Genomic DNA, 20,807 nt, shown 5'->3' on the forward strand with positions numbered 1-20,807 from the left:
TGGCCGATAGGGGTAATGCTCAAAAATTCTAGGAAAAAATGCGGCAGCTTACAGAAGGTTTCGAGACCTGAGCAAACTCTTGTAGAACCCCCAAATGTGATCTAGTCTCAGATGCCTACAACATACTTAAATTATGGAGGGAACACTTCTCCAGCCTGCTGAATGGCAGTGAACGTACAACACCAGGAGAAGGCGAACCCGATTCCCCACGACGATGAAGCAGACGTTTCATTGCCCGACCAAGTTCGAATAGCAATTACCCGAATTACCCGCCTAAAGAACAACAAAGCGGCGGGGCCGATGGATTGCCGGCCAAGCTATTCAAACACTGCGGCGAAGAACTGATGAGCATGCATCAGCTTCTTTGTTAAATATGCTCGGACGAAAACATGCCCAACTATTGGAATTTAAGTGTGCTATGCCCAATCCATAAAAAGGGAGACCCCACAATCTGCGCCAACTACCGTGGGATAAGCCTCATCAACGTCGCATATAAGGTTCTATCGAGCGTGTTGTGTGAAAGATTAAAGCCCACCGTCAACAAGCTGATTGGAAAATCAACAACCGACCAGATATTCACCATGCGCCAAATCTTGGAAAAGACCCGTGAAAGGAGAATCGACACACACCACCTCTTCGTCGATTTCAAAGCTGCTTTCGACAGCACGAAAAGGAGTTGCCTTTATGCCGCGATGTTTGAATTTGGTATCCCCGCAAAACTAATACGACTGTGTAAACTGACGTTGAGCAGTACCAAAAGCTCCGTCAGGATCGGGAAGGAGCTCTCCGAGCCGTTCGATACCAAACGAGGTTTCAGACAAGGCGACTCCATATCGTGCGACTTCTTCAATCTACTGCTGGAGAAAATAGTTCGAGCTGCAGAACTTAATCGAGCAGGTAGTTCTGCTTTCTCCAGGCTGGACAAGGAAGCAAAGCAAATGGGTCTGGCAGTGAACGAAGGCAAGACGAAATATCTCCTGTCATCAAATAAACAGTCATCGCACTCGCGACTTGAGAGTCAAGTTAACAGTCATAACTTTGAAGTTATAGATAATTTTGGAACCAGTATTAACACCACCAACAATGTCCAACGCTGGATATCTCTTGCCAACAGGTGCTACTTCGGACTGAGTAGGAAATTGAAAAGTAAAGCTCTCCCTCGACGAACAAAAGGCAAACTCTATAAGTCGCTCATAATTCCTGTCCTGCTATATGGTACAGAGGCTTGGACGATGACAACAAGGAGAAAGGTGCTGCGAAAGATTTATGGTGTTTTGAACGATGAGCTGTACGAGATATACATTGACATAGTTCAGCGAATTAAAAGACAGCGGCTAAGCTGGCTAGGTCATGTTGTCTGGATGGACGAAAACACTCCAGCTCTGAAAATATTCGACGCAGTACCCGCCGGGGGAAGCAGAGGAAGAGGAAGACCTCCACTCCATTGGAAGGATCAAGTGAAGAAGAACCTGGCTTCGCTTGGAATATCCAATTGGCGCCACATAGCGAAAAGAATAAACGACTGGCGCGCTGTTGTTAACTCGGCTATAATCGCGTAAGCGGTGTCTATGCCAGTAAAGAACAACGTTTACATATCGTTTAACTTTATGACGACACTTCACATTCTGTAAATAATGTGGTTCTCGAACTTCGCTCAACTTGTAGTCAACATAATCGGCTTACTGATTACTTACTACTTTTGAAAAGTTCCAAGAAGATCCAACGTTTTCGAGCCAAATTTTTTTCAGCGATGAGGCCCATCTCAATAGGTTTGTAATCAAGCAAAATTGCTGTATTTGGGAGGAAGAGCAATCAGGCATTTTATCCAGAAAAACAACAGTTGCATACATCGCATCAATCAATAGATTTAAAGAGAGAACACTTCGGTTAGCAGATAATTTCATGTTTAAACCGGTCGATTGGCCACCAAGATCGTGTGATATTACACCATTTGACTTTTTTCTGTAGTGATATGTAAGGCCTAAAGTCTATGCGGACAATCCCGCTTCGATTCTTGGAGAAAAATATCACGAGTCTCGTTCGCCAGTTAAGAGTCGAAATGCTCGAACGTGTCATCGAAAATGGAACTGGCCATCTGAGACGTTGGTTTTTGTTTTTTAACAAATGCAGCAATTATCTGATACCATTGTTAGTTCTTTCTCTATAAGGTTAACAAAAAATGATTTAGCAGTTGTCCGAAATAAACTGTGAGCCACTGTATACTATATATTTCTACCTACCTTATCAACAACGCTGCTGCGTCATGGTGACCATAAACAAAAAACAAAAGGTAGGCAAATGCAGATAAATAATACAGCCAAGGAAAAATATTAGTATAGCCAGCCGAGCGGGAAAACTACTTAAGTGAGTAGTGTACTTAAATGTATGCCCTTACAAGTTCACGTTTTCATACAAAAACTTGATTTCAATTTCATTTTTACGGCGCCAAAGTGACGACTTTTTAATTAATTTTAAGCTTAAAATACTAATTTGAGGTAAAAAAAGAACAAAATAAATTCCATTCTCGCCATTAACATAACTCGACTTAAGCTACTTAAAAATATTTGTCGCAGGTAATTGGGTAATTGTTTTCTTTGCAAAAAGTAATATGTAAAATTTTTGTGAAAAATATATGCAGAAGCCAATCACTCAAATCCACTGGCCTCTCAACAAACTGGGTAAAAAGAAGAAACTTTTATTTTCCATCTTTCACTTTCGATTTTTAGCTTTCTACCAAACGAATATTATTTAACATCTAACCATTTCCTTAGGGTGTATGATGAGCGGCTACCGATCACTAGACATGAACTCAAATAGCTTATGCTGTATAAATCATATCTAGATATGTAGGTAGGTATGTATTTGTGTGAGAGTCGGTGAGCGACTGGTCAGCTGGCACGTATGCATGTGGCTGAAACGCAAAAGCAAACTATAATAAGTGTCAATTTGCACTAGATACTTTTCTAACCCAAAGTAATGCAGGAGGAGAGCAGATATTTTCTTAGAAAGAAATATAAAACACGTGTTCATAAACACTTTTTGGGATAGCCTTCAGCTCCTGAGCGGATTGTTTTATCCTTGGATCGACTGAAAACGGGTTCCACGGAGCACCACTTTCAGTTTTGAGAACAAGAAAAAATGACACGGAGACAAATCACGTGAAAACGGTAGTTGGTCGATGGTATTCATAGCGTTTTTGGCTTTAAATTCGGTCTCAATCGTGGCTCAATGCGACGGTGCATTATCATCGTGTAAAATCCAGGAATTGTTCTTCCACAAATTCGGCCGTTTTCGACGGATGTTCTCACGCACATGGCAAAATATGGCCAAACACAACTCCTTATTGATGTTTGTCCCTCGGGAACAAGTTCTTGATGCACCAACCACGAATATCGAAAAAATAATGAGCATCATCTTGATTTTTGAGCGGCTTTGACGTGGGATTTTTTGTTTCAGATAGTTTTTTTTCCTCCTTTCTGATGATTGTTGACTTGTTTGCATGTCAAATGCTCTTCATAAATGTGGAATCGGAACTCACACGATCATGCATGTCCAAAGAGACCTGTTTACGATATTCTTTTTGAAAAGAATCAGCTTTATCGGGACAAGTCAAGCAAGAACGCGTTTCATACCCAAAATATATACCAAAACTATCTGAACGGACTCGCGAGATATGCCGAGCTCTCTTGCTATTTCTCTAACACTTGCCCGACAATTTTAAGACATCATATATTTCGCTTTTTTAATATTTTCATCAGTTGAAGATGTCGAAGGTCGTCTAGAACCAGACATGCCTTAAACGATCTCTGGACCGTCTTTGAAGGCTTTGTATCACTCGTGGACTTGTGTTTTTGATAAAACTGTGTCAATTTCCTGGTAGGTATATGACAAATTGACGACAACTACTAAGCAACTAGTTACTCTTACTGCTGGTGAAATGTAGATATATATATTTTGTGTGTGTATATAAGTATGTATACTCTATATTATGTTTGTAAGCGCAGGTAGTAGGAAATTGTTTGAAGGCATATGGATTTGAATACGCTTACAAATATTGTTTGCCGGCACCATCTTGATTTCGTTAGTCGAAGAAGACAGCTGCAGCAATTCGGTTCATTTGGTTTGCAGCAATTTTTTTAAGTCGTGAACTCATTTTAATTGTTTGTTTCACAAATCATTTGAATTCAAATTTGTTATAAACGCGTGTGTTTGCTGTGGACGCGTATACATATAAATATATAAAAATAATCGGCTGTGTTATTTTGCATTAAATAGAACTGGTGAGTGAAATATTGGCTTTGTCGTGCAGTTAAAATTACTTTAGCGATTGTTTGTAGGGGCTGCAGTGAGTTTGCTTCACCTTCTTGATAATTTAATAGTATACATATGTAAGTGTATATATGTATGAACATATATGTGCATATGTATGCACTTTCTATTTTGCTCTTGACATTGCTCACACATATTTTTGGTAGAATTTCAATCTGGCCGTTCCGATTGCGAAACGTAGAAACCTACACGCTCCCAGTCAACTATAAGAGTGAAATTTTTCAAATTAATTTTTAATATTATGTTAAAATATATGTATGATGGTTGTTGTTGTAGTAGCGGCAGAAAACATTCTTGAAGTAATTTTGAGACATGGTGCCGAATTGGCAATGCTTTTCGATTAAAAACCGGGTCTGTTCCCGTTACTTAGGCCCGAAACGTCTTTTTTTCAATTCCGCAGAAAAAATAAATCCCTTTATTTACTAAAGGCACTTTAGACCGAACTTTGTATTTTATGATTTTAAGTATTTATTATATAAATTATTTATTAATTTGAAAAAATATCAATTATTGAATTTCTCATAGTTAAAAAACATCAAAAAAAATTGTTAAATTATTTTTCTATATATTTTGCTTTTATAATATTCAAAATTATTTATTCAACACATTTAAAAAAACGGTTGATAAATTTATTGAGTAGAATATTTTTTAATATACGAATTAAAAAAAATTTAATTAAACGAAAAATGTCTCGTTTTAACATAATTTATAATTAAAAAAAAAAAACATTTAAAAAAATTTTGAAAAATAGTAATTAATAAGTTTAACAAAAGTTATTACTTATTTCGAAAAGTGATTTAAATGTTATCAAAATTTTTGAAATTTGATTTTTTATTAAAAATATTATTTACATAACTTTTTCAACGATCTTTTTGTACTTTTAAGATCAAGGAAAATATTAGAAAATATATATAAAAAAATGTATTTACAATTTTTTTTTAAATTTATTTCTACGTGTAGATAATTTGAACACATTTTTAAGGAACCTAAATCCCTTTTTATATTAAAAAAATATTTATAATTTTATATATAAAATCTTGAAACAATTTTTTTATTTATTTATTCTTATAACTCATTTAATACGTTTTTTTTTCTTTCATTAAATCAAAGAAATTTATATATTTCTCTCTACTTTAAGTCTTCCCATAGCGATGGCGGAACCTACACCCGGCCACTTGTTGCTGTTGCTTGGCCTCTTCTGCACACTGGTGCCAGCTAGTTACTCGCTGAAAATACTAGGTTTATTTCCACACCCAGGCATTAGTCACTTCCGCTTCTTCCACCCCATTATGCGGGGTTTGGCCGAGAAGGGTCATGATGTTACTGTGTTAAGCCATTTTCCCGATAAAAGTCCACCGCCAGGGTACAAAGATCTGTCATTAACCGGCGAATTGCTGGATTCCGTAGACGTGCAGGTAAGTCAAATAGAAAGCTTAATTGAATGAATGAAAAACCAGTCTCCCCCGCACGAGAAACTGCCATTGAATCATTGCTTACTAATGATGACAGTGCAAAATTTTCGTTTTAGAGGTTGTTTTGTATGTTTTTGAGATTCTCTTTTGTATGTAACTTCTGCTGCTTATCTTTAAATGGCTATACTCTAGTCGTTCTCCGCACAACAAACTGCTTACTGATGATGACAGCGCAAAATTTTTGTTGACATTTTTGTTAATCCCACTATGTATTAGGGTGTTCCAAATGTATGTGAATCATTTTATTATATAAAAAATTCGCAAAAAAGGCAACTTTTATTTAAATTAAAAGTTGTCAAAAAAAGTTTATAAAAACATTATTTTTCATTCAAATTTGATATTCGAATGGTGAAATATAGAATTCACACTATAATAGTTGTAGGCTATCGCTGATGAATAAAATGTATTCCGACAGCAAATTATTTTACATTTCAGTCCATTTAAATGTAAATATTGGCATTATAAAACGTTGGGTGAATAGCAAATGATTGGCAATAGAAACCTGGTTCAGCTATGATTTAACTACGAGGGCATGTTTATAGTCATAATCATGATGAAGCGTATCAATGCTAGACGGGAAAAACGACGTTGAATTGTCGCAAAAGAGATACTTCGCAACGCAGCTGAGAACCCTGCATATTCATCAAGAGCTTCATTATTGATCCCGATACTTGAATATATGAATATTACGACGTAATTCTTCGACAATCTAGCAAACCCGAAAAACGAGCCGAAATCGAAAAAACCAAATTCCGCTGATGGCTTTGTTCTTTGGCATTTATTTTTTGAAGATTATCTCTTTCAAATGTTGGCCGCGGTTACGTCTCAGATGATTTATCCATTGAGTCCAAGCATTCGAGCTAAAGCATTTCGAATGGTAACTGGTTCCAAGGCCAGCTTTGAAGCGGGATGTCCGCATAGACTTCAGACTTTACATATCCCCACAGGAAAAAGTCTAACGTTCTTGCAAAAACATTATTTTGTACGCTTTCAATTTAAGATCTTGACGTAAAATGCGCCAAGTCGGATTGTACGCTTTCAATTTAAGATCTTGACGTAAAATGCGCCAAGTCGTTCCATACGTCAGTCCGAGCTGCTACATGCAGCGCCGAAACGACTCTCCACGGTCTTCATGTACACTCTCAGCTACGTCTGCTATATTTTTTTCAATGCGCGCTGGGCGTAGTCTATTCGGTCGAATATTATCCAACAATGAATGCTGGGTCTCAGGATGGGTGATGTTCGGAATAGTACGCTCAGTAGGCCGATCACTCATCCCATACGTTGAGCGAAGCGGCCGAAACATATTTTTTTACAGAACATGAATTTTCGTTGTTCAGGCAGAAAATTAAAAACGTCTTTATCTTTTTTCGGCTTTTTGACTGAATGACACTGCCAGAGAAAATGCTTTCTCAGCTTTACTGTTTGAATGGATTTCGAAAATTTTTAGACGTAATATACCGCGCTCCAAATATACTCTATATCTATACTAAAGAGATATTCCGATTTCTTCTTTGGTAAATTGAAAGTATCAGCATTTAAAATTGTTATGTAAGAAAAGTAGTCATGTTTATTTTCCGATTGTTTAGCTTTAATGTAATTCTTTATGTTTCAGTACTTCGAAACGCGACACTTCTACAATCGCTTCCTGGAATTTTATATGCTTAATCACTTTGGGAAGCACCATTGCAATGCCACATTGCATTCCGAAGCTTTAGCGCAGGTGTTGCAAGAGCGGCAACATTACGATGTGGTCATCCTTGAGCAATTTAATAGCGATTGCATGGCAGCGGTGGCGCATCAACTCAATGCGCCATTTATAGGGATGGTCAGGTGAGAAAAGTCTAAGTTACTTTTTATATTTTAATTAAAACATCGCCAATTGAATTTATAATAATTGATTATTTGAAAAACCTAAATATTTAGTTCTGCTATGTTGCCTTGGCATTACGAACGCGTGGGCGTACCCATGGTAACATCAGTTATGCCATCATTATTTGTGGGACAATCCGAGGACATGACGTTTGGTGGTCGTCTCACCAACTGGTTCCTCCATCACGCCATGACATTCCTTTACGAGTGAGTAACAACTATTCACGGGGCTAAAACAGCACTTTTGTAATAATAAATCTATAATTTATTTCCAGTTTTTACACCACGCCCGCTATCGATGTCATGGTACGCGAAAAATTCGGACAAAATACCCCCTCAGTTGCCGAATTGGCGAAGAAAATATCAATGTTATTCGTCAATCAGCATTTCTCATTGAGCGGTGTGAAACCGCTGCCACCGTCCGTTCTCGATCTCGGCGGCATGCACATACAGAAGGCCAAGCCGCTCGATCCCGAACTGCAAAAGTTCATCGATGGTGCCGAACATGGTGTGGTCTACATTAGTTGGGGTTCTCTCATACGCGCCACTACTTTGCCGGCCGCTAAACGTGAGGCTATCGTACGTGCTGTGAGACAACTCAAACAACGGGTGATTTGGAAATGGGAAAACACCACCCTGGAGGACAAGCCGGATAATCTGTATATTAGCAAGTGGTTGCCACAACGTGATATACTTTGTCATCCGAATGTGAAGGTGTTCTTATCGCATGGCGGTCTTATGGGTACTACGGAGGCGACTTACTGTGGTGTACCAATAGTGGTCACACCCATGTTTGCTGATCAGTTTTTGAATTCGGCGGCGTTAAAGTACCGCGGTATGGGTGTGGAGATGATATATCACGATATCACTGAGAGTACAGTTCTGAGCTCGATAAGAGAGGTGTTAAAGAAAGAGTAAGTGAAATGAGTGCTAGAGAGAGAGGGTGTTGTTTTCTATATTCTTATTTTTGCAGATATTTGGATAACGCCAAAGCGGTTTCATCCTCGTACAAAAATCGTCCGCAGAGCGCACTCGAGACTGCCATTTGGTGGGTGGAATATGTCGCTACAACCAAGGGTGCGCCGCTTCTTAAAGCTCACGCCGTGCATGTTTCACGCTTCGTTTACCACTCATGGGATATCTATCTATTCCTTGTGGCCATAATATTGATATCGGTTGTGAGCTGGACCTTTATATGCACTAAGCTGTGGTCGCGGCGTCCAAACGCAGTTAAACAAAAATCAAATTAAACAAGGAGGTGAGGATTTCAGATGAAGAGAGTTAGTTCAATAAAATTTAGACAAGAAATTTTAATTTAAGCACTTTATGTGATCTCTCAGATAACATTCAACAACTAATTCATTTAGTCATCACAACTAGCGTAATTTGGCTCATAAGGAGCCTGAAAGAAGAGATTAAAATTAAAAAATAAAAATAAATAAATAAATTCATCATAAACTCCACTTTGTTTAAATATAGTTAAGTTAAAAAAAATAAATAAATAAAAATGATTCATAAAAAAAAATTCGCGAAAAAGCTTTAATTTTTGTCGAAAGGACTTCAAAAATCATCTCTGCTTTGAAAAAAATGTCGTTATTCTTAGTCTGTTTCAAATAGAGAGTTGCTATAAAACTTCGAGGAGTAATAAAAAAATATGTATGGCTCTTTTTAATAAAATAATAATAATTTACCTGCTAACTGTTATTTTATTAAAAGTTACAGTGTATATATTTATATAATTAAATGATGTATATAGAAGTATTCATACCTGTAATTAGAAAGAAATTGTATTAGAAAGTTGTTACAGAGTAGACTTTCTCATATACTCGTAATTCTAGTTTTGAAAAATTTATTCGACTATTTTCGAACAATAAATGCCACAATTTTAAAACGATGAAAGTCGAGGCGGCTGTATGCGGAAATGACTATAATATGGGTAGTCTAAATAGTCTTTTCGTATTTCTAATGAAACCTCAACTTATTTTTTTATATTTATAATGAACTTTAATGAACCAAATATGTACACTTTGGTCGACCACTTTTTGACATTTTCCGCTGGAGACATTATACCATCAGTGTAAAACTTTTCTGGTTTCAATGGCTTCTCTTGAAGCCAACTTTACTCCATTAAGGCAGTTTTGCATTGACCAAAATAAATGGTAGTCAGATGGTGCAAGGTCAGGGCTATATGGTGGATGCATCAAAACTTCCCAGTCACACTTTCCCAGTTTTTGCCTAGTCATCAAAGATGTGTGTAGTCTAACGTTGTCCAGATGAAAGACGAAACCATTTCTGTTGATCAGTTCTGGGCGTTTTTGCCAGAATCAATCTTTCAACCAGGCTGGAGCAGCTCATAGTGGATGATTCCTTTCCAATCCCTCCAATACTCAACATAACCTTTCGAGGCGTCAATCCTGCCTTGCGACCATTTGTTGAGCGTCACCACACATGGACCATGATATTTTTCACATATAATTGTCGTATTTGATCTACTTTTCGTCTCCTATTACCATTCGCTTCAGATATAGTTCGATATTTTTTCGTTTCAGCAGAGAATCGCAGATGTTAATTCGGCCCATTAAATTTTTTACAGACAATTCATATGGGAGCCAAACATCGAGCTTCTTTTTGTAGCCAGCCTTTTTTAAATGGTTCAAAACCATTTGATGATGAATGTTAAGTTCCTTAGCGATGACATGGCTGTATATGTGACGGTCCTGGTCAATCTTTTCCATAATTTCATCAACTTTTTTAACGATAGGTCGACCAGAGCGAGGTGGATCTTTCACATCGAAATTTCCAGAACGGAAGCGAGCAAACTATTGTTGTGCTGCACGAACGGATACAGCATCGTCTCTGTAAACTTCACAAACTTCATTTGTGGCTTGTGTGGCATTCCTACCTTTTTTATAGGAAAATTTCAAAATTTAGCGAATTTCTTCATTAATTTATTATTAATTTTTGAACAGCTCTAACTTTTTTGTCAACTTCCCCAAATTTTTTTGTTTAATTAAAGCTTAAAGTCTCACATTTGGTATGACACAATGCGATTTTTAGCACTGGAGATATACGACTGCAATGACATCTATTGACGAAATATGAAAAGACTTTTTCGACAACCCAATATTAAAAGTTCGATGTGTACATATCTTCGTCTGTATGAGGTTCTCTTCCCCCAAGTAGAATCGCAAACTACTTCCACATAAAAATCGGAATACTCAATAGAGTATTAATAAGTTCATACATTTTGAATCAACATTTTCTCAAACGTCACTTTTCACTAACCGCCTCTCGAATTAGTTGGTTTTCGTTCAGTAATATTTTTTTTGTCATAACGGGGACGTGTTTATGAATGAGAATGAACAGATTGTGGCATTCATTATCTCTTTCAAATGTTGGCCGCGGCTTTATCCCAGATAGTCCATACGTTGAGTTCAATTTTCAATGACCCGTTCGATCATTTCGACTCAAAACTTACGAATGACACGCGTGATGTTATGCTCTAAGGCCTAAATCGAAGCGGGATTGTCCGCATAGACTTAAGACTTTACATATTCTCACACAAAAAAGTCTAACGGTGTGATATCACACGATCTTAGTGGCCAAACGATCGGTCCAAAACGTGAAATAATCTGTCACCGAAGTTTTTTCTTAATAAATCCATTGATTGATGTGATGTGTAGGCAGTTTCGCCGTGTTGTTGAAACCAAATGTCGCCCATATCTAGAGCTTTCATTTCTATCTCTACTTGGATCACCCTTTATTTTGCATTACACAATTGATTCATGACGCCTTCTATCAAAAGAATTGGACCAACTTCGCTATTTAAATAAAAAACTAACCCCTACTATTTTAGCACCGCCATGTTCTATCATTACCACCATAGTCGTGTGTAAGTAACCGGAACGGACTCGGATTGGTATCCGACCAAGGACTGTCAACTCGCCACCATTCTTCGTAATTTCTTCAGGAATGTTTCCTGAAGTTAAAAAGTTATTATTTTGAATTGATATCGTATTAGAAAAAGGTGGATATGCCCCTAGTAACAGTGTAGAAATTTTCGATATGCCTAGAGCATCTAGGATAAGTCTCTCATAGTTTATTATGATATATAGTGCTAAGCATTTTTTAGACCGAACGTAATATTATTTTCTGGATATATCTTTAATTTTTGGCGACCTTCGAAATAGCAATTGACTGTCATCTACACCAACACATCCAGTTTTGGCCTGTCTGAATTCTATTATTCCGTTATTCACTGAATTGGCGCTGTCACTGCCGCTCAGTCAAAGTAATGATGAGCACATTATAAGCATTTTATTTTTATGGAGTAAAGTATTGTTATAAGTACCCATTAGTTTGACTTCTATGAAATTGTCAAGCTTGAACCACATCCGAATAATTTGCATACAAAGTTACGCAAAGTGCAAACGCGCATTCGGGGCACGCTCGCTATTGTAATTAATTTGGCAGAAACTCTGATAAACAAAATTTATTTCCCACATTTATGACAGATATTTACATATGTAAGTACCCTTAAAGGGAGATGGACGTATAGCTAGACAAAATTAGATATGTGGTGGTCGAAGTAAAGGTATTTTTTTCAGTAGCCTTTTTTTGACAGATCACACGTGAGACGTGTCAAGCTGTCATGTTAATTTTGTTTAGTATTGTTTGGCATTTCGTCATAGAAAGACTTACGTCTAAACAATGTTTCTAAATCCTTCAACTTTATTACGAAAATACACGTTCTGTAAAGAATGTTTCGTTCACTTCGCTCAACTTATGGTCAACGTGACTGAAAGAGATAATCTTCAAAAAATAAATGAAAAATAATGTTCTTTCAAATGATAATAAACATTACCTATTAAATTTGAAGTTTCTGTGCAAGGAACCTAAAAATGGATCACTCTTTACAAACTATCGAAATATGAAAGAATCGAGGCATAGCGAATACCGACAAACTACACGATGCAACTACAGATTAATTGATGAAAAAGGCCATCCAAATTCATCACATTGTCTCTTTCAATCAAATACAGAAGCAGTTTTGTTTGCCAGTTAGTGCACGAACAATTAGAAGACGAGCTTTTGAGAATGGCTTGTTATGTCGGTGTCCAGCTAAAAATCTCTTTATTTCAGCAAAAAATAAGAAAGCCAAATTTGAATTTTTGACAGCTCATTTCGATTAGAGATTTAATTTAATGGCTATGTCCTGTCATAAACAGACGAAATCGGGTGACAAGACTTAACTCTCCATAGAAAAATGCATATCACCACAAATATACATAAATATTATATACCATATTTGACGATTCAGGTAGATTTTATAGAGAATATGTCGTGTCTTTTCGAGACGATGTCATCAAGTCGCTTGGAAAAAGATATAGAACTGACGTATGTATGTACTTGATCATAAGCCTCTAAAAAGTATTCGCTTATGGTTAATGACTATCTACAATTTGAATAATTTCAAGATCTATACAGGGTTTTCCAGTAAGACTGCCTTTTTTCTTTTAAATAAAACGCATTCTAATTGTTAAAGAATATCAAATGTTTTTTATTTAGTGTATAGTACAATCGATATAATTAAGTTCGAGAGCTTTTGGTCAAGAACAGAACGTTCAATACGGACTTCTAAAGCTTGATCTTTTCAAGGCTCTTGCTTATTGCTAAAGACCAATGACTTTAGATAATTCTATCAGAAATAGTCTAATGGTGTTAAATCACAATTCCATTGTGGCCATTTGAAGTTACATTTTTTTGAAATAATCGCAACTCCAAACTTTTCTCGTAATAATTCGGTTGGTGCCACCAACTTCATTTAGTAGTAGTACGTTTATTCAACCAGATCAAGAACCACACCAAACTGTCCAAACTGTCAATATAGGGGTACATAGTGCTAGGTTTAGTGTGTGCTTTGGAATATACTATACATATACATATGTATGTAATTTCCTAACCAAAACTTAGGACAATCTGTAGCTCGACAGCCGGTTCTACGCACCGGAATTGATTCGGATTTTATCCGACCAAGGACTGTTTTTTCGGCGATCTAACCCCTTTTGGATCGGTGAGTACTAATTTGTACAATCTGTAGCTCAACAATATTTTCTCTGTTTATATATCGCATACTAAGTACAAAAGGATTTGACCTCAAAAATTTTTAAAATTTCCATTTTTCAATTTACCAATTCGTAATAAACTTATGCTATCTAACTTTGCAAGAAATTCCAAAAATTTAGTTAAAAATATATATGTGGCAACGTATGTAAGATGTAGATGTAAACAAATAAATGTCAACAAAACTTCAACAGCTGATTTTACGAGACCGCTCAGTGCGCCCGAGAGACATAAAACAAAACGAGAGCATGATATCAGAGAAAGAGAGAGAGAGATACTCTATAAGGTTTTGTATTGATTTCAAAAGAGAAAGCTAAACCGAATGGAATATAGAGAACATAAAGAAATTTGTAAGCTTTGTACTCTCAAAACGCAGAATATCTCAAACATACAATATGAAAATAAGAATTAATAACAAATTATATTTCTATAAATTATCTAAAATAATATTTTTTTTAGTTGTTGCAAAATGTGCAACTATGCACCCTTGGTGTCTACTTACCTGGAAAAGAAGAAATATTGCAACGTAACTGCTATAAATATTGCACAAACATAATTATTGAACGCTTAAAAACAAATTACGAAGGCTAAACGCTCCTTATTGTTTATTGAATTGTTTGATTCTGCTGGAAACCACAACTAAAATATTAAAAACAGATTTCACACCGTCACAATGCAATTGCACAACTCGTTAAATAGAAAACATGGATTAAAATTTTAAAACATGTTATGGAAATTTAATTTAAATACGAAAATCCACAAAATGGCATTTTAATTTTTAATAAATATAAATGTTTTTTTTTTACTGCGAAACGAAACGAACATCGCGGGTTCACGTGAGATACGTTTTGCTATTTTTTTATATGTTGACCGTTGCGAGCGGCGCTCATAAACCGTTTATTATTTTGATGCAACCGTTTTTTTCTTTTCTTTACTCTCTTTTCTAATCAGTTGAACACTGCGCCTACAGCTGATTTTGCTTAGCCACTTTGTTTTTATTTTTTCATGCAGTTGTTGTTGGCGCTGCTATGCAGAAAAAAATGGTGGCGAACGTATGCGAATGCACAAGTGAAAAGAAAATTGCAATACATCGATTTTTCACCGCTGATTTACAAAAAAACTTATTGTTACTTTGCTCCAAGCTTTTCTAAAAATTTGAAACTATTAACAACTAAAAACTATTTAGCTATCTACTTAGGTTTTTGTGTATAATATGAATTTAAAGCTGTAAAATACTTTATGTAGCCACAACACATACACCGGTGCAGCACGAAGAGCCTTCATGGGCGACGAAGCACCTAACTAATTGATTTTTCTTTATATTTTGTCGAAAGTTTTTTCAACGCTGATAATAACGGTTTGATCGATTAAACATTTTGTCAGTTATCATTTTACTAAAAAAGATAGCTAACTTTTAAAAACTAAAGTATTATAAACACTAGAAGGAAATTTCTTGCATTAGCACACAATCTCCAAGCCCATTTCGTTGCGCCGCTTTCCAAGCGTTTCACCTTCTATACAATAAAGATTGTTAAATTAACGCAAGTTACACTGTAATTAACGCAAACTATGCCATTCTGCTTTTGCCGCAGTGCCTTCAACAAATCCTAGACGAAGTGCAACCTGCAGCCCTAGCGCTCATGCTACGTACTGTGCTCACTGTTACACATATGATTTTCCTTTGCACAACTGCACACAAAATTCAACTTTAATCTTTTATCGTTAATTTTATTTATTTTTCAACTAAATTTCAATTAACTTCACAAAACCACTTGATAAATTCCCGACCGACCAACCGACCAACGACGCTCGCTATTTTTATGCAAAACAATTCTTTCCAATTCGATTTCAGCCGGCGTACTATGGTTTGCAAAAATCAATTCTCTACCAGCTGGCAATGCCGTTGGTAAGAGTAGAGAGTGGTGAGAATCTTGAAATGTGTGTAGCATGTTGCCGTATTTTATTTGTGTTCATTGAAACGTTGTGGTATTTTGGCAACAGAATTAAAGCAAGACTTACCTCAAGTCCACCCGAAACAAAGTATAGACATATGTACATTTCGCTAAAATATATACAAGTTTGTGCATGTAAACAAGCACAAATGAATTAAAATAATTTGAAGTAGTTATAAATATACAACTGTTATTATATTTCACCATTAACATTGTTATGAACTCACCACTTGTGTGTGATGATTTCTCCACTTGTTTTTAACAAACAAATTCGAATTTTTGAAATCATTTTCGTTTTAATTCTGTACATACTTAACAAAAATTCATTTGCTCTATATAAAACGATAAATTTTAACTTTTCACCGATGTGATTACTTGAAAAATTACAGAGAATTTATAAGATTGCACTCAGTGCAATGGTAAAATGATTTTAGGGAACTAGACAGTGACCTAAAGTGAAAAGATTTAATAATTTAATAAGTAGTTACCTAAACTACATTAGAAAACATTAATAATGTAATATATTATTAAAAAACTAATTACTAGTATAACTAACAAAGCAAAAGAAAAAGGAAATCAAAAGTTTTTTGGGTTTTATTGATTGCTTTAATATTGTTTTTTACTGTTTTCTTTGTCTTTTCTTAAACTAGAGGAAGAAAAAGCAAAACTTTATCCCTTTTCCACGGAATTTTAGTACTTTACGTTCATGAAAATTGATTTAAAACTTTTAACGACTTGAAAATGAAATTGAATTATCAGAAAAATATAAAAATACATATAATAAACAGGAAGCGCTTAAATTTGCTATAACGAAACCAAGATAAGCTTGTTTGGATCAGAGGATAAGGTTATGCTTAGTATTCTGAAAGACTTTGGTGTAACCCTAAATACACAATTATTACAGTTAAGCATGGCAGTGATTCGATTATGGTCCGCATACTATGCTTTCCATCATCTCGATAAGAGCTCAAAAGTGCTTAGTAGACAATTCAAACATTTTCAGAATCGGTCCCGATCTTCAGCACCTGCAAATGAAACATTCAATTCCATTAGAAGTTTTTAATGTATTTTCTGGGCGTAACATACCAATATTTAGTTGGAACGGGTTAAGATTTTGCCTTTTCTTAATTTCGTTTGGAGTTTTTGAAGTAGTCCGTGATATTGGGTATTTCCTAGTTACTCTTCCCGTTCTTGTGCTAGTAAATACATATGTATATATGTATGTACCTTCCCCTGCACAAGAATTTTCTGGTGAAGCCGATAGCCGAATCTCAGAGATCTCATAGCAGCGACAATACCGTGGGCGATGTGTAGTGGTAACTGGTGGCGGTGTAAATGGTGCGAAATAGGCGTGTAGCTTAATGTTTGGTAGATGATTCTGCAAACAAAAAAACTGCAATAACAAAATTGATAAAAATGAATGCATTACATATTAGAAACATAATTATTCTTATATTTTCTTCTAAAAGGATTTTAATCCTTTGCAATAATAATGAAAAAAATAGGAAAGCTATTAGATCAGGTTTGTTAAAAAAAAATCTCATAGTTGGATGAAACTCATCGGCAACGAAATATAAAATAACGAACATTAAGAGGAAAAATAATTAACGTGCGATTTGAGGTCGGAAAAAGATATGAGAGGGGCGTGGTTGAATTTTTAAGAGTTAACAAAAGTTTATCTCGATTTCCAGCAAAACTACGAGTCCTATTTAAAAACGTTGTATGACAATGTTCTTGGTAGTGAAGTGGTCTATAACTTTCGTTTATTGACTTTTTTCACATAACCTAAAAATGTATGTGAAAATTTCAATTAACCAAGTTTTTCGATATTTTATTTTTTATTCCAAACATTAGTATATTTGGTGAGTCCTAATTAAATCAATATCCCTAATACTCACATAAATTTCAAAACCGATTATTGTACATACCTTTAATTTTCGTATTGCTGCTCTCGATATCATTTGGCAATCGAATAGCTCCATTCTTTGTAAATTGTGCCAAGATACTAAATGCTCTAATGTACGATCGGTGATTAATGGACAATTATCCAATTCGAGGACGGATAAACTCTCAGCTCCACATTTATCAGCCGCCAGTTGACGTATTCCATCGTCAGTGATAAGCGCACAATGCGTCAAAGACTGTGCAAATAAAATTAAAAAAACACAAATATTAGGGGAAATTTATAGGAAATCTTCAAAAATTACGTCTTTTTAAGCGCATGCCTACCAGTTTCTCTAAACTGGGACAACCGGTTGTCAAATGCGCCAACGTTAAATCGGTTATCTGATTGCATTCCTCCAAGTCCATGGGTGCCAAGTATTTGCAATTCTTGCCCAAGGCCTGGAAAGCGATATCGGTGAAATTACTAGAGCCAGATGTAAATTAGGACAGTCCTACCAACTTAGCAAAATAAAATTTTGAAATATCATTTACCGAGGGAATTTAGTTACAATTTTCGGGTTATTTTTTGTCACAATGTAACTTAATACTCATTTCAGATAATTTCGGAAATTGTTGTGAGGAAAAAGGAAAGTCATTCCCATAGGATTTAAAAGTGATAGCAGAAATCTATCAAGATTGGTGGGATCGTCACATGGTGGCAGATGCTGGCCCTTAAACAAAGATTGTCGATAATTTACCATTTTAACGAACAACGAGTGGACAGACAGTCAATCGGAATTCTACTTGTCTCGTCATCTTAATAATTTACATTATATATACGAGGTTTGACAATTAAGTAATGAGACTGATTTTATTGCCGCGCTTGTGGTAAACCTGTGACCTTGAAATTCTCTTTCTCTTTTTCCGGCATCCCTCCCCTCTCCATTGATATATGTACCATCGCTCTAGCTTGTTTAGTTCGCCTGCTGCGTCAAGTTGAGTAGACGTGTGTTTGTAGTGCTCGTCACGAAAATGGAAAAACGAAATCAAGAGCAACGCGTCGCGATAAAATTTTGCGTCAGATTGGGCGAAACAGCTTCGGAAACGTACGCTAAAATTGTAAGAGTGTATGGTGATAGTGCTCTTAGACCCGGAAACCAAACGCCAAAGCTCACAATGGTTGTCTCCGCGCACCCCCCGCCCGAAAAAAACTCGCACGAGTAAGTCGAAGGTGAAAAGATGATTATTGCCTTTTTTGATAGCCGTGGAATCGTCCACAAAGAATTCGTTCCACCGGGAAAACTGTGAATCAAGTACTCGAAAGATTGCGAAAACGAGTCAACAGGTGCACCCAGACATCGCTTGTAACTGGATCCTTCATCACGGCAACGCGCCGTGCCACACCGCCCTCAGCGTGTCCCAGTATTTGGCCTCTAAAAGGATCGCCTTGTTGCAACAGCCGCCTTATTCGCCCGACATGTCACCCTGTGACTTTTTTTGTTTCCTGAAACAAAATCGGTGGTCAAAGGAACCCATTTTGAGTCGATTACGGACATCCAGGCGGCCGTGACGAGGGTACTCGCGGACATCCCAGTCGAAGCGTTCCAGAAATGTTACGAAGCATGGAAAACGCGCTGGAATCGCTGTATAGCTGCCCAAGGGGACTACTTTGAAGGGGATGGCAGAGTTGTAGAATAATTTTCGAATATACGGTTTTTATGGAATCAGTCTCATTACTTAATTGTCATACCTCGTATAACTATAGTCCAATATGTCACATATAAGTTTTGATTCTGATATGTAGTTGAAAAACTTTTCTAGCCCTTAAGAACCACCATGATGTATGTACATATGTATGTATATATATTGTTCGAGTAATGAGCCTTTACTGTCTTTAGTTGCGAAATTTTCACAGTCATCATTAATTATCGCCTACATACCAATTTTATAATGCCTACAAACGACAATATATGTACTTTTAACGACCGACACAAAATTAAGTAACGCGAAGAAAAACAAACTTACATAATAGGTATGTAATTTACTGTAAAATATGAAATTACAATACAACAAATAATTGTCATTGACACTAAACTGTGAACTATTTCGCAAATTAAATAAACAAAGTCGTAAATAAAAAGTACCGACTATGAAAAGACTTCGAGCGGCAAAGAGCAACAAAAACAGCTGTTGCCAAAGAGAAGCAACGGCAATAAAAACTAATCAAAAGCAAATGTGGTCATCAAATGCCAAATTATTGTGTCAACGCAAAATAGTTCAATCAATATTTATTTTGTTGCCTTCAAAGTAATCCCCACTAGATGTAATACACTTCTGCCAACGATTTTTCCAGTCGATGGGATAGCTTTCGGCTTCTTCAGTGAATTTTATTTATCTTTTTGATCGACTGAAAACGAGTTCCACAGAGCAGTAATTTCAGTTTGTTGAACTAGAAAAGATCACACGGTGCCAAATGTGGTGAAAACTGAAACTGTGGTGACTGATATTATAATCGTGTAAAATCCATAAATTGCTCTTTCATTTTCGGCCATTTTCGACGGATGTTCTCATGCAAATCCCTCAATACGGCCAAATAAAACTGAATATTGACTATTATCTATGGTCTATGCTAACAAGCCAGCGACGATTGATGAACTTCGTACGAATATCGGACGTGAAATTGCAGCAATTGCAGCATTTATGCTCGAAAATTGGATTCAGCGTCTGGACTTCTGCAAGCCTGCCGTGGTGGCCATGAAAAAGAAATCGAATTCCATAATGTCATCGAATTTACTTTCACAGAAATAAAGTTAAGTTGAAAAAAAGTCTTGAAAAAAATTAAAAATAAACTCTGCATAAAAATATGACAATTAATAAACCTTAACTTCAGAAAAGCTTAGACAAACAACGCGATAACTTCAGTTGAAGAACAATAAATACAACTGCTACTTGAAAGCGTAAAGAATGCGAAAAAGTATTAAAATCACCCACTTGTATGGAATTCGTAAAGTAACTTCAAAACCACCCTCAATATCAATTTACAGCGCCGTCAGATGCCCCAAAACACGACTTCTAGACATAAAAGTAAAGTAAGCTTTCTTGCCGGATTAATTCAGACAGACGAAATAAAAATAAAACAATAAGAAAAATTTTGTTTTATGCAAAAAAATCACAC

General features: G+C 36.1%; 4 protein-coding genes across 6 annotated transcripts in view; 2 read left to right on the forward strand and 2 right to left on the reverse strand.

Annotated features, from left to right (window-relative positions):
- LOC125777874 (UDP-glucosyltransferase 2-like) overlaps nt 1–9,121 on the forward strand; it is a 32,267-nt gene extending 23,146 nt beyond the window's left edge. The window contains exon 7 of the mRNA XM_049453990.1: nt 8,932–9,121. The gene's annotated coding sequence lies outside the window, so the exon portion shown is untranslated. The remainder of the gene's footprint in view (nt 1–8,931) is intronic.
- The window catches only part of LOC125777875 (UDP-glycosyltransferase UGT5-like), a 32,263-nt gene extending 23,142 nt beyond the window's left edge, over nt 1–9,121 (forward strand). Inside the window, exons 2-6 of one of the 2 annotated variants that reach the window (XM_049453991.1) lie at nt 5,479–5,744; nt 7,417–7,634; nt 7,728–7,880; nt 7,949–8,587; nt 8,647–9,121. In XM_049453991.1, the coding sequence (XP_049309948.1) occupies nt 5,481–5,744; nt 7,417–7,634; nt 7,728–7,880; nt 7,949–8,587; nt 8,647–8,923 (1,551 nt within the window). In that variant the 5' untranslated portion in view covers nt 5,479–5,480 and the 3' untranslated portion in view covers nt 8,924–9,121. Of the gene's footprint in view, nt 1–5,467; nt 5,745–7,416; nt 7,635–7,727; nt 7,881–7,948; nt 8,588–8,646 lie in introns of both variants that reach the window. The other variant, XM_049453992.1, reaches the window with a different exon arrangement.
- LOC105224622 (platelet binding protein GspB) overlaps nt 1–15,643 on the reverse strand; it is a 174,879-nt gene extending 159,236 nt beyond the window's left edge. The window contains exons 1-2 of the mRNA XM_049453973.1: nt 15,448–15,643; nt 14,299–14,435 (exon numbers count right to left, since the gene is read on the reverse strand). The gene's annotated coding sequence lies outside the window, so the exon portion shown is untranslated. The remainder of the gene's footprint in view (nt 1–14,298; nt 14,436–15,447) is intronic.
- A 368-nt stretch (nt 15,644–16,011) lies between these two features.
- On the reverse strand, nt 16,012–20,807 carry LOC125777879 (F-box/LRR-repeat protein 20-like). 2 transcript variants are annotated; one of them, XM_049453998.1, is made up of 4 exons: nt 17,978–20,807; nt 17,677–17,889; nt 16,835–17,141; nt 16,012–16,773 (listed from the first exon to the last, which is right to left on the reverse strand). In XM_049453998.1, the coding sequence occupies exons 1-4, from the start codon at nt 18,056–18,058 to the stop codon at nt 16,748–16,750; spliced, it is 627 nt and encodes a 208-aa protein (XP_049309955.1). In that variant the 5' UTR covers nt 18,059–20,807; the 3' UTR covers nt 16,012–16,747. The 2 variants fall into 2 exon arrangements, with proteins under 2 accessions (XP_049309955.1, XP_049309956.1); XM_049453999.1 differs by having other exon boundaries at nt 16,835–17,126; nt 17,978–20,805.

This window comes from Bactrocera dorsalis, chromosome 3 (genome assembly GCF_023373825.1).
Source record: "Bactrocera dorsalis isolate Fly_Bdor chromosome 3, ASM2337382v1, whole genome shotgun sequence".
NCBI classification, from domain to species: Eukaryota; Metazoa; Arthropoda; class Insecta; order Diptera; family Tephritidae; genus Bactrocera; species Bactrocera dorsalis.